General features: G+C 40.6%; 1 protein-coding gene across 1 annotated transcript in view; it reads right to left on the bottom strand.

The window, feature by feature from the left end:
- Positions 1–14,518, bottom strand: part of PRDM5 (PR/SET domain 5) — a 120,108-nt gene that overhangs the window by 37,502 nt on the left and 68,088 nt on the right. The window contains 3 exon segments of the mRNA XM_074338556.1: positions 6,067–6,160; positions 7,176–7,336; positions 11,007–11,100. Coding sequence (XP_074194657.1) covers positions 6,067–6,160; positions 7,176–7,336; positions 11,007–11,100 — 349 coding nt within the window.

The raw sequence follows: 14,518 nt of genomic DNA, 5'->3' as shown, positions 1-14,518 counted from the left end.
TGGGAAGCAGGAATTGCAGGCCCATGTGCTCACTTTCTTGTCTCAAAGATTGAAAAGCCAGACCTATTCACAGGTTGAAGGCAAAACAAAAACTGAGTTTTACTGCTGCCAACAGAATATGAGATGCAGAATAAAAAAAGACAAGAGTTAATGAATAATTTTACAATATGATTATCTAGGGAGAGAAAGTAAAAGATTCCCTACTCAAGACACTGTTTTGGGCCAGCAAGGTGTGTAAATGACGCCTGTTACGTGTGATGTGTCTGCAGGGAGCAGGACGGCCACCCGGGGCCTTTGGGGTGAGTGTGGACAGAAGCAAAGGGGACTGTCGCACCAATAGGAGAGACATCTGAATGATCGAGACACTGGCAAAATTTTCAAGGTTCTGACCAAAAAGAGAAACGCCTTGGTGAGCTGTCCACACCACTCTGTGAAGGGACACGTTAGAGTCAGGTAGGGAAGAGACACAAGGTTAGGTGATGGTTGCTTTGGTTTTCTCGTTAGCAAGTCAGACTTTGGTGGGACAATCATTAGTACTTTCACCCAGCAGTGTCCCGTTTTAGGAATTTCACCACAGCTTTTATTTCACCCAGTATTTACGAGCACAGTTTGTGAACTGCGGTCGCGGAGGGACGAAGCAGTTAAACCAAGGAACCTGCACCAGAGGGGTTTCCGTTAGTGTTAGTGAGGAAGAAACGAGAGAACATAACTCTGAGCTTCAAGAAACCCAGAAAATGATGCTCTTCCTCAAAAACTAGGGAAGCTGTAAAACCCTCCCCAGACGTGAAGCTCAATTCAGAGTTGCAGAAAAAGAACAGAGAGTCGTTCCTGGGGGAAGATGTTAGCAACAGTAGCAGAAAGCACGTATCAGGCAAAATCGGAGAACAGTGGTGGTCCCAACTGAATAAGGGTATCTATGAGTGATATTATCTAACAATTTACCAACAGATAAAGCTGATTAAGTACAGTGATGACAACTATTGCCCTTTTTGAGGACCCCAGTATATTAAAAAATAAAGAAATCATAAAACGTTACATAAACGATGCTATATTTTAAATTATCCATCTTATTAGTCTCTGTGACTATATTAATAATTCATTTGGTGATTGCTCATAACACTGTCTTCTAAGACAAATGTTACTCCCTCAATCTTCCCTCTGCACCTCATGTCCCAGCCTATGACACACCTTGACAGAAGCACTATAATTTTTGCATTCAAAAAATTAGGGTCTTTGATATCTTTGAAAAAATAGAAAATCATACTATCAATGAAAGTCAAAATGACTGTCTTAACTTGTCACTAACCCAAATTCAACTGAGAGGAGCCGAGGACAGAAATGAAAAAAAGAAAAGGAAGGAACAGTACATTCCATGATATATTTGGTGATCAGAAATTATTTGAAGTGTCAAAAAAACAGAGGGGAAAAAATCACGTATTGTAAGACTTTACCTATGAATAAGACTTCTTAAGGAAAATTTGAGGTATTTCTATGCAAATTTTACCCTCAAATACCCTGTTAACTCTTAGATTACCTCAGGTAAGAGAATATTTGATTTGGCCTTATGTTAGTAATTAACCACTTAGAAAATAAATATTACAAAATAAATTCCCTTTCAACATATGAAGGTTATCTAATTCTCATAAAAATGTGAAAAACATGCTTCCAATTTTCATGTGTGTTTATAATTACTTTGTTAATTTTCCATTTTTGTTCATTAATAATTGTCACTATAGTTATTTATAATTATTTATAAATATAATTGTGAACAAATATTCTAAAATGTGAATAAATTCCTTTAGGAAAAGTATTAGAGAAGAAAGAAAAATCAGTGACTAAAATCCAAGGATAATTGAATCGTAATATAGCGATCCTTTATTTCTAAGCTGATTACAGGTATTTACTAAAAATATTTAAGTATTTCCTAGGACAGTGATTTATTACTACATTCAAATAACAGTGTGCAAGCAAGCCTAGAACAGAAGGGCCAACACAGCCGGTACCTATTAACACGGAAAGTTGGTTGGAACTGTAGGCAAGTAATTAACCTTCTGGCCCAGAGCTTTAAAACCCCAAAAGCGGTTCCTAGAATTTCTTTCATAATTTATGAACAACTGATGGAATTCATGTCACAGCCTGTGGATTCTCTTGCAGAATTAACCCCAGCTCTCACTGACCCCGAGAAGCTATAAAGCAACAGGAGAATGTGCTCTGCTATCTCAGCTGACCCACAGAGTGCCGTCTCTGCCATTCGAGCATAGGAAAGCGGGTGATGGATTACAGAGTGGCTCGCCAGGCACAGCCTGAAACATGCACTTTCACTGACCCTCACTCACCTCAAACTGGCCTTTTGACAGCAAACCCTCATCTATGTTCTGTAGATGATGCATATGCTGCTGCGAAAGGTTATGAAAAGAGATGAGGATGATGAAACAGGAAAGAGAGTCAGACCGGATAGCCAGGCGTTGCGCATACTTGTGAGTCAATACAGGTAGGAACCAAAACAAAACCCCCAGCGACAAGGGCATCAGCGAGGATGCCGTTACAGCAGGCATCCGTGAGGCCAGGCGCTCTGCGCTCTTTACATACACCTTCATTTGTTCCAGGAAACCACGCTAGGCTGCTGGGACTATTATCGCCCCTGGGTTTCAGAGGAGGAAAGTAAGCTATGAAGGCTGAGCAATTTACTGAGTCCTGTGCAGGGAGGAAAGAACTACAATGGAGTTCGAAAGTCCCTAAGCTGACTCCAGGTTCCATACTCTCAATCTGAACCAGGTATTAAACAATAAGGTATGACAGCCAGTTGATTCTGTGGTGGGAAAGTTCCTCCACGTGTGGAGTTCAGTTCTGTTAGACCCTAAGTAACAAACTACAGACCGTCAAGCTTCCAAGTCAAGATGATTATCCTCAGTTGGTTGATACAGCGACAAGATAATGTCATCAAACATTATGGAAAGAATGCAAGTCAGTCTACGGAAAGTTCAAGAGCAACAGTTAGCATTACGTCGTATGTTAAAGAATAAGAAATAAAAATACCAGTTGCATTGGGAAGCGTTAAAGCCTCACTTTAGTTCCAGCACATAAGCTGCGTCACCTCAGCAAAACACTGCATTGTGGGCATTAGTTCAGTTAAGAGGCTTGAACTAGAAACTTCCTGAAATCCCTTTCTATTCTAAAAGTCAAGACTATTGTATTTTAATATGAAAGCAGACGTCTTGTGCACACTTGCTGTGCATGGCTTTATTCTAATACCTAATTATGAAGAAGGAGTAGACACAGAGTCTATGAAAAATAATATTTCAAAGTTAATGGAAAAACCAAAGTTTGGTCAGACTGCACCCTAGGATGGTTGTAATGGGAACAGAGGAGGGAGAAGGAGGAGACAGAAGAAAGAAGGTAAAGCAAGCACACAACTGATTGGTTATTTAAGGAAGTAAAGGAGAACATCAATCAAAGCGTGAAGGAACTGGAGGAATTTCTTAAACTTTTTCTTTAAACACTATTAACAAAAAATTTTAACAGAGACATAAATACGAAGATTCCTCCCAGAACTAACAGACAGGTAGTAATCCAATAGCTAAGTTATCACTGTCTTAGAGAATGACCATTAGTCATGAGCCAATAAAGACAGACCCATCCTGAGATAGTTCATATGAAGGGAATGGCCTGTAACACTACACAAAACAAGACTGTCACTACACCAGACAGGAAATGATGAAAGATACCAATTGGCAACCTGGAAGGAATGAACATCGACTGGAGTCATACTTCCTCTCACAAAACTTGCTGCCATTTGATGTTATAAAGGAGAATTTGCTTCCCCAAAACACGGATGGACAGTGTGAATACTACCTATGAAAACGAAATGAAATCGCTTCCTTCAACATAATGGGAAAACAACGAAAAGGCTAATACCTCTATAAAAATCTCATCACATTGCCATGTATTCAAATGTACAACCACCTCACTAAAAGGCCTATCAATTAGTAACCATTTCCTAGAAATAAAAAAAAGTAATCTGTCTACATAGCATTCTGTGGAAAACAAAAAACAAAAAGAACTATGGAGACAGTAAAAATTTCAATGGCCGCCTGGGGTAGGGGGTTGAAGTGTGACTAGGCAGAGCACAGAGAATGTCTACGGCAGTGAAATTACTCTGTATGGTACTGTAATGATGGATACATGTCATTATAAATGTGTCCAAAGCCACAGGCTGTACAACACCGAGAGTGACTATGGACTTTGGGTGATTATAATGTCCATGTAGGCTCATCAGTTGCAACGAAGGTACCCCTTGGTTGGGGATGTTGATAGTGGGGAAGGCTGTGTGTGTTTGGGACGGAGACAGGGAAATCTCTGTACCTTCTAATTTTACTGTGAACCAAAAATTGCTCTAAAAAAACAAAGTCCATTTTTAAAAAAGAGATCTGGTGAAACTAAATTACATCATCATTTACTCTGTATGTTACTGTTCACCATAAAGGTAACTCAGGAGTAAATGGACATGTGAATGTTAAGAAAAGAAAAAAAATTAAACACCTTTCATTTGGCTCCAAAGCATACAACTTTCATGCTACGGAAATAATATGATTTTTGGAATTTCATTCCTCATCTTTGATACTGGAGAACTTGCAGCATTTTGCAATTATTGTGGTAATTATAACAGCTCTGTAGCATAAAAGAGGAAACAACACGAAAAGAAAATAGGATTTGGAGTGAAAACACTTGGATGCGATGCCCTTGACTGGACAGGTCATTTGCTTCTCTAAGTCTCTGCTTCGTCATCAAGAAAATGAGAATGTTTAGAAACCTCTCACACTGGCTGGGAAAGAGTTCACTCAGGGACTATCCAAGAGAGCGTCCCTCCTTCCACGGGACTGACTACAACCTTGAGCCTGAGCTGCCCAGCCTGTCAGCTTAGACCCCAGTCGTGGAACCTGAACAAAGCACCATGTCACAGCTGAGAAGAGACGTGTACGTGCAACCACAGCGGAGCCTCCCGGTGTCTGCTCAGTGACGTAGTGCAGAAGACTATAAAATGCTACACACAATTGTTGTAATTATTCCAGTTCCTGTAGGATCAACCTCATCAACAAAACGGACAGGGCATCTCTTTATTGTTCTTTGTGATAAAATGGGAAGTAAGCATTTGTGATGCATCCTGACCTGTGAACGTTGTCTCAAGGAAAAGCACGTGTGTGACTGAGTTGTGAGCTGAACTGGCAGCTTTTTTCACGGAACATCAGTTTTACTTGAAACAAAATGACTGACAGACAAATTATGGTGATTCAGACTTGGGTATTTGGTGAACATTAGTTTTTTGAAAATAAGTGAGCCTGTCATTTTAAAGAAGGAAGAGAGGGAGGGAGGCGGGAAGGAAGGAAGGGAGGAAGGAAGGAAGGAAGAAAAGGGGGGGGGAGGGGAGAGAGATGATAGTATTTTTTTTTTTTTACCAAATATAAGAATTAGAGAAATCGAGGAAAGTCTAGAATTTTGGGAAACTTGTATCTGCTCCCATATGCTTGGAGGTAGACGAGACTAGAGATCAGGGACACACGGAGACGCCCTGCCTGTGCGTCGTGTTACAGAATCACACGTGGGTAACAGATCATTCAAAGCACAGGACCCACCAATGGATTTTCACGGAACAGAAGCGGAAAAGTTCATTGAGATGATCTGAGGCACCATACGACACCACCTCTGAAAAAACTACCACCTTTTGAGCTTTACACAAAGGGATTTTTAAGAGTAGGTCCTTAGCCTTCTATAAAAAGTGAAAGTGTGATTCCACCCATTAGAATCATGTATACATTAAGTCACAGGTATATCACAACCAAACATTAATCCAATTGTTTCCACTTTAGGTATTTAACTTAGTTTGAGAAAAGTATATTTATTCAAATATTTTCCAGAGTAAGAAATTAGATTTTACAAAACTTTATGGGAAAGAAAACAGCTAAGATGAATTCTGAATCTGGGAGGTATTTTGTAATATTACAGTATTCCTCGTCTTGGAAGAATTTGCTTTCTCCGAGTTATTTTCATCACCAGTTACAGTCCACGTACCTGTGTGACTCCGGATGTGAACTCTTAGGGTCCCACTGCTGGCGAATTTCTGACCACAGTATGGGCAGATTTTCTCCTTTTCTCCTGTATGTGTCTACATGGAATGGAATAGAAAGGGTAGAGGGTAAACATAAAAAATCAGGTAAAGATGATTAAGCGCCTGTGACAATGGTAAATCCTTTTTTCCAGGATTATGTTTCATTAAAATGATTTAATATTACAATGAGGTTTTAAACCATTTATCATGGGTATTCCCACTGGTTAAAAAAAAAAAAAAAATGCTTGGAATCATACATTAGTGTTAATTTGAAAATAATTCTGCAGTTTACTTTTTAAACCTTTATGGAGCCCCCATCTAAAAAAGAGTAAGTCATACAAAACCATTATATGCTAGCAAAACCACATAGTCAAAATGGGGCTACAGCTGCCCTTGACTGCTGCCAAGAAACATTTCCTTAGAAGCATTTTTCACATACTTTGTGTGTATTTAACACTTCAAAACCGAATTAATCTCAATAAAGTAATCTGTTACTTGCATTATGCTTGTCTGACTGGACAAATTTTGCCGCAAAGCAAAGAGGAATATAAATCTGACTTGACCTTCAAAATCAGCAGGTGTTAATTTGAGCAGTCAATTTGAAAGCACATTCCTGCCCTCAACCTACCTTTAATCTGGGCTTAAAAAATAAATAAATAATAAGGAAAGGTGAATGAGTATCATCAAAAGCAAGCGTTGACACCTCACACCTGTTAGAATGTCTCTTATCAAAAAGTCAATAAACAACAAGTGCTGGCAAGAATGTGGAGAAAAGGGAACCCTCATGCACTGTTGGTGGGATTGCAGATTGGTGCAGCCGCTACGGAAAACAGTGTGGAGGTTCCTCAAAAAGTTAAACCTAGAACTACCATATGATCCACAATTCCATTTTTGGATATTTATCCAAAGGAAATGAAAACACTAATTGAAAAAAGATACCTGTACGCCTCTGTTCACTGCAGCATTCTGTACAATAGCCACAGCATTTAATATAAAATTGATTACCGCATGATAATTAACATACACGCTTAAATATGTAACCCATCCAAGCTCACAGCAGGCTTCCACTTACTTTCTTATGACTTCTAAGCACTGAAGGTGTAACAAACGCCTTATTGCACAGCTCACACCTGTATTTCTTGTGTCTCTCGTGGACCACCTGGACGTGAACGTTTAAGGTATCCTTCCTTTTAAAGGTAGCATCACAGTGAGGACACTTGAAAGTCCTCTCACCTTCAAAAATTAAAAGGTCAAATCAGAGAAAAATAAGATGCAATAGCAGGGTCCTACTAACTCCCCTTCAGCAGATTTAGTCGTGTTTTCCCCCAAAAGTTAGCTTTATGGCTCTAACAAGTTACCGTAACCATAAAAGGTCATTTTTCACAACGAATTTCAGCTCCTTATTTGCTAAATCACTGTGACCAGGAAAAGTCCTTTAACCTTCTTACATTTGCAGTCTCTTTAACTGGAATGTGGGGACTGAATTAGTTATTTGTCTAGAGGTACCATGAACTTTCTCTAAAAGTAAGTTTCTAGGGCAATGGTGGGGTTTGAGGTAAGTAGATTCTTGTGGTGACAGAAGGACTCTGTGCAGCAGAACGAGCTGCTTTGGGGGTCCCTGCTAGCTCCCCTCAATTCTACCACTACCCATGTGGCCTTTGGTGGACAGGGAATAGGCAGGCCTGGTCCCAGGCAGCCAGCTGGGGAAGGAGGCCCTGGGGGGCAGATGTGGGTCAGAGCAGCCCTCCATCCCGGACTGGGACACCCCTTCCTGCCTCAGCACTGACTGTCTCAGCAGTTAGGACTGGCGGCCCCTGAAGTGGTCCTTAGTCTGCTAAGGGGGAGGGCTTCGGCCTCCCAGGCTCTCATACAGTGTGGGGGCCGCCTGGGAGAGGCAGTTGGAATGGGGCCGGGGGACCCAGTGTGGCAACTCCCCGTTTATACACCAGAGCCTCTGGGTACTTGCCAGGTCTTCACCGGCTTCTCATTCTGTAGCCTAGGCCTGCAAGGCTACATTTCACGCAATGCATGCGCCCTATTAGAAGACAGGGATATCTCAGGAAGTTATAAAATGCATGCCGCACATGATTATATGATTCAGACAGACTAGTACCTGAACAGATTTTCCCTTCTTAGAGAACAATTATATGAGCACAGATTTACAGATTCACTGTGAGACAAAATACACAGATAGTTTTCTACATCTAAATAAGAAATTACCTCAATTTCAACCGAGCTCCTCTAACTTCCCTCCATTATAACCAGCACATACTTAGAAATGTGAAGAGCCTATTATTTCTTCATAGCAAATTTAAGAGAAAAGACAAAAAGAAGGAATAAGAGAAAAAAGGAAAAGACAAATTACCCTCTCTTTGTCTTTTCAAATAGAATGACAGCTCTTTAATTTAAAGTTGCTTACAGAGTCCTGTTGAAATCGGATGCTTAAAACACAGTCACATCCCCTCAGGAATTAGAGATTCTGAAAGCATTGTTTGTGTGTTGCCTTTGCGCCTTTTTGTTTCAGGGTGTTATCATCCTGGCCTAGTTGTCTTTATGTATCTTTTTAGATGTATTTAAACATTGTATATGTATAAAATGTGTAACCAGTGAGAGTAAAAGGAAATACCAGTCCACATAAAATTGCAAACGTTAATACCACACCTTATTCGGGCACTGAAAGAAATTTTTTAAAAATCCTCTAAGATTGCTGCTATCAAAGCATTTTCATTAAACTATCCAGCGAATCAAAATATTGGTTCCTCACCAAGATACACCAAGGGAATCCTTGCCTTTCTTCTTTCGTATTTCAATTCCAGAGTTCCTTGGTTTAAGTTTAGCAGAATTTTTAAATTCTGATATGAGATGTCTTTGCCTTAAATGTATCAGGACTTTTCCTTATCTTAAAGCCAAGAAGCTGGCTAGTAACCTGCCTGTTAGTTTTCAGTCTTAGGAAATAGCAATAATTTCCAAAATAATTATGACAAGTTACCCTTTGGTTCTTGAGCCAGAGTTCTGATGTAAGTTGCTAACAACGGCTTCATGTTTTGAAGTTAACCGGGTTTTAATTTTCGTGTTGTGTAAGACAAGATCTAGTACTGTGTCATCTCTACTTAAGCCGCTTCTGGTTTTCCTATCCTGTTAGCTCACCAGCCTTAACTGATGTCTAACTTGACCTCAAATCACTCATTTACTCACTCAGTCAGAGCCGGTTTTCCTCGCCAAACGTCTCACTGTAGCTTCCCAAAGCTTTGATCCCGGATGTGCGGACCAGTTACATTAAACACAGAATTCACAAACAGTGTACACTCGGTCACCTAAGTCATATCCTCACGTTGATGAGAACCAGCAGGCTGATATCCAAAGTATTAGTTTCCTTCTATTGAAAAATCCCTTGCTGATACTGCAAATAAAATTCCATCTAGCCAAAGAAAAATCTCCTGAGCAACAGGCCAAGTTTAAAAGTCTTATTATTATGAAGGAGGGTCCCTTGTCTAAATCCCTACTCTGACATCCATTCATCTCGTAACCGTTACTTTTCTTAACGAAAAGACAGTGAAATGGAGTGGAAATTCCTGCTCTTACACGACAAATTTTATTTCTTAAATGTACAGCTGCTTTTAAAAGGAAAATGGAAAGTTGTGCTAAGAACTTCTCCAGAGCTATAAGGTGGCTGCAAAATGGTATGAAATCCTGACACTACCTTTACTGTGGGAAAAGATGCATTTCATTCTAAGCATTATCACTCGGCAGTCACAAAATCTTTAATGTCATTATTATTTTGAATTTTAGATACTTCTACTTGACCAGAGAAAATTTCTTCCAAGATACTATCTTATCTGTCCAATCAATTGTCAAGATTGATTATTTTGCTTTCCTCAGAAACATCAAAACTTTAATGAGCAATAGAAACTTGGTCTATAGAGGATGTTCTACTGATTAAATAACTCGAGTGAAAAAAGCAAGGACTATAAATATTCCTACGTTATACTATTGGTTCTTCCATTGCAGAGGCAGTCGTGCAGTAAACCTCTGGTTACCTCAACGTCTGAACAGAGGACTCACTTTGAAACTCAGCTCAGCTGTAGCATTTTCTTCTCTGATACAGAGCGTCTCCTTCAGAGACACGGCCATGAAGGGTGTGGTGTTCTAAAAAGCGCGCTAAGGGTGAGTGCTAGCTAGACGGACGACCTGGTGTGGATGTGTGTGACTTAAACCAAAAGGAAAATCAGTGCCGCTGCCAAGAGAAGTCAGAGCCCAGAGCGGTTGGCAGGAAAAGCAGGGACGCTCAGCCCTGACGCCCCCGGGTCCTGTGTACGTCCCTGCGTTTCTGAGTCTCAACCTTCTCAATTCTCCTCAAGCTAAGAGGTCAAATTAGATGTGTACTCTGATCCTTTCCAACTTGACGAGTCTGACAGCTAATAAAATCACACCATATTCTGTGTGTTTTAGAGTCCGACACGTTTCCTCATTCGCTACATTTACTTTACTATGTAGCACCCCCATCTCAATGAGACTTGCATATACCTGCGTGAATGCTCTTCAGATCAAAGCACAAAACAGTTCCAGCACCCTAGCATGTAAATCATTACATTTAGAAGGGACCAAAACGTCTGTTTCAGAACAAATTTCAATGACACCTTACTGAATACAGGAAGTGCTTTTATATACAAACTTTAAATAATGGGAAGAAATGATATAAAATAAAATGCCTCATAAAATGATTACTCTTACTGTGGGAAAATACAGTAAGTCTAAAGGAAGAAAAGACGAAAGGCAGAAGTATCAGAACAAGCAGATTACATCACAACTTCAGGGACCGCATGTGACGTCCACATGCTTACAGCTCAGGAGAGCCAGGTGTGACGCAGTCCCTGTCATCCTCACTTCCTGTGCAGTGACTTACTGTTGTGGATGAGCAGGTGTCTCTGCAAGGAGAACGGGGTCCGGAACAGAGCCTTGCACTCCTCGCACTGGAATGGCCTCTCTTCAGAGTGCGTCTGCAGACGAGAGACACGGGTCAGGAGCATCCAGAATGAACCCGCCATCACCACAACGGAACCTGGATTCAGGATGTCAAAGAAGGAAGAGGGAAGGCAGGCAGCACCCTGTTTCTTCTGGTGACATATGTCCACCATAAAATCACACGCACACATATGCAGTGTTCACAGGAGAAAAATAGCTGTGCTGTCAAATTCTCATACTAATCACAAATTTGATAAACAGCACAGAAAATTGTTCCTATCATCACAGAACGCTCATCACGAAGATTTCTCAGGGTCTACTTTGAGGAGCAAGATGATGTGCAGTTTGTCTGTGTCACTGGCCAGGCTTTAACCTTGCTGGTGCGTTTCTAACACAAAGGAAACTGGTAAAAGGGAGGCCATTGCCACCCTCTTCCCTTAACTTCACTGAATAACATCAAATAACTTTTAGTCCTAGGTGATGCTTTTCCCATAAATTAAACTAGAACATTCACTCGTGTTATAATTAACATTAGGTAACATATATTAACTATTTATTTTGTATTACATGCTAGACACTTTCCATGAATTATTTCACTTAATTCTAACAGTAATTCAATGAATAAAAATACGAATATTGTCCCCATTTCAAATTGAAAGGAGAACAGTAAAATGTTCAGTAAAAGGGTTTTAGGCAACTGTACAGACATTCAGGAAAAAATTAAGTTGGGTCTATTCCACATCCCTTATAAAAAGATAAGTCCCATGTCAATTCAGGTGTCTTTTAAAAAGTCAAGAATAAAACCCTAAATATACTAGAAGAAAATATGAGAGAATTTTAAAACAAGTTTTGAATGAGGAAAGGCTTTCTAAGCAACTCAAAAACACAGATATTCAGATGAGAGAAAGAATTAAATTTAAAACTGCAAGGCAAAAATGTTTGACAACAAAATAATTTGCAACATAAAACTAAAGTTTAATATTGCTAATATAAAGAGTTATGGTGCACTGATAAGAAAAGACAAAAACTCCAACGGAAATGAGCAAAAGGCCTCTCCTCTAAACAGTGCTCTGAAAATTTCATCCATTATGTGCTTTGTGCCAAGTCTATGCTATGCACTTGCTGCCACGATGGGCCAGTCCTGTGTCAGATGCCGGGGGTCCAGCAGTTACAAAGAAAGACAAGTCCCTACTACCCTGGGGAGAGAAAGAGGCAAATGGCCAAATATGAGAAACCTGCTATTGGACAAAGAAGGCAGGGCAAGAGAATAACCGTGGTGCAGAGAATGGAGTGGCGATTTTAAACCGGGGGTCAATCCTGCTGAGAAGGTGACATTTGAGAGAAGAGCCAGGGAAGGGAGGGAGCAGGATGGGTCTCTCCAGGTGATCGAGGCACGATGGAGGCCAGTGTGGGTAGGACAGAGGGGAAGAAGCCGAGGGGTGGAGAGACGAGGTCAGAGACGTGGGAGAAGCATGAGGAGGAGAAGCAAACCACGTGGGGCCTGCAGGCTACTGCAGGGATTCCGTCCTTTACTGAGACCTGTCAAATCTCTAATGGCCTGGGAGCAGATGCCTGGCAGAGTCTCCTGGCGTTGAACAGAATGCGAGGGTGGCTGTGTTGAGAACAGGAGGTAGCAGGACAAGGGAAGAAACCAGAGAAAGGTAGCAACCAGCCAAGCAAGAGGCCAGGCAGAGGCCACAGAGGTAGAGAAGCCATCCATTTCTGGGTCACGGTATGAAAGGGAACGGGTTTCGGAGGGACTTAGATATGAAACATGAGGTATAGAAAGGGGGAAGTCTGTAACGTGAGCCATGAACCAGCCCATAAAGAGCAGGCGACAAACAAGTGTGGCTGAAACATAAAGGGGTTCAATTTGGGGGGAGTTCATATGACTATAAAAGATGCTAGCAGGCAGCTGACTCTTCCAAATCTGGGTTATAAGGTATAAAAGGTGCAGATGTGGGATCATATATGGTATTAATAGTTAGAGCCGTGAACACAATGAAAGACTGAAACACTAAAAACAACAAACCGTCTGTGGGCTCCCAGATTGGCAAGAGTAAAGAAAATGGATATTGTCAGTGTGGGCTAAGGGGTTAGGGCAGGCGCTCTCACATCCTGTAATCGGGAATGTCCATCAGTGCTCTGTGGTCCTGGGGACCCAGACGACAAATGTGCACACCCTTTGACTAACTAGTCCCCTTAACAGAAATATGTCCAACAAATTTCTACACAACTTTTTGTGAAAAGGAAAACTCCTAAATGCACATTAACAGAGGTAATGCTGGTTAACTAAATTATAGTGGATATTATATATTTATTTTCTGTGATATGAAACATCATCCATGACATAGTTTGAGTGTCAAAAGCAGAACGCAAAACATCACATGTAGAAGACGACTTACGCCACACACGTGTATGCACACAGAACGGGGTCTAAGAAGATATTCCACAAAACACGGGGAGGGTTTTCACAGTAACGTGGAGAGTGGCATTCGCCAGAACTTCTGCTTTCTCCTTTATGCCTTTCTTTGATATATTAACTTTCTACAATAAGTAGATGATATTATTATAAAAAAATCTATTTTATTTTCAGAGCGTCCAGATTGGAACACAGAGTTGCTGTAGTTTTCCAAACATATGAGAGCCACCCTAACTCCTGCTTCCTCTTTTCCCAAATCCGGGACAAAACAACTTGGGGATATGACTTACTAGCTCGATGATGGGACAGCAAAATGCTTTGCAGCAAAATGCTTTGCAGCAAAATGCTTTGCAAACCAAAGCCAGACCATCGAGATACTGGCCTGAAGGCAACCGTGTATTTGAAGTAATAAGCTGTTAGTGCATAGCCAGCTGAATAAATGCTTTTGTCACTGAGTTGTGATGGCACAACTTATGACAGTCTCAGCACAGACCCCAGCCATCCAGTCACTAGGAAGACCCTCTGAGGCCATCTTATTGAAGTAAGGTGGTAGAAAAAAGCTGGCCTGTGTGGAGAGGACTGCTGTTACCAAGATGGATTTTACAGGTACCAGATACAATTCAGCTTTTCTAAAGGTGACTTCGTCTTCAATTTTTCATTTCTAAAGGGAGACAAATCTTTCACGGACTTATTAATCACATAACCCTTGAGCTATAGCGCATTGTCCCACTTAAATGCCAAGTCACTGATGACACAATGTCTGCTGATGTAACAAATGAACTAGTCCATGAAGTCATACTAGGAAATATATCTTTTTATGCACCAAGTCTGATTACTGTTGCAGATGTCCAAAGTACATAAGAAAATTTGTTACACTATTTACAACACCTAATAAAATGTCTTAAAAATGCTTCAGAAGGTTTATGGCATAATTTGTATATAATAATTACCAGATTAGCACATTTCTAGCCACATAGACCAAATATTAATTTTCTGAGAGCAGAATAAAATTTTAATCAGGGCTATTCACA

This window comes from Rhinolophus sinicus, linkage group LG07 (genome assembly GCF_036562045.2).
Source record: "Rhinolophus sinicus isolate RSC01 linkage group LG07, ASM3656204v1, whole genome shotgun sequence".
NCBI classification, from domain to species: Eukaryota; Metazoa; Chordata; class Mammalia; order Chiroptera; family Rhinolophidae; genus Rhinolophus; species Rhinolophus sinicus.
The sequence above is the reverse complement of the archived record's forward strand: the minus strand, read 5'-3'. Positions and strand labels throughout refer to the sequence as shown.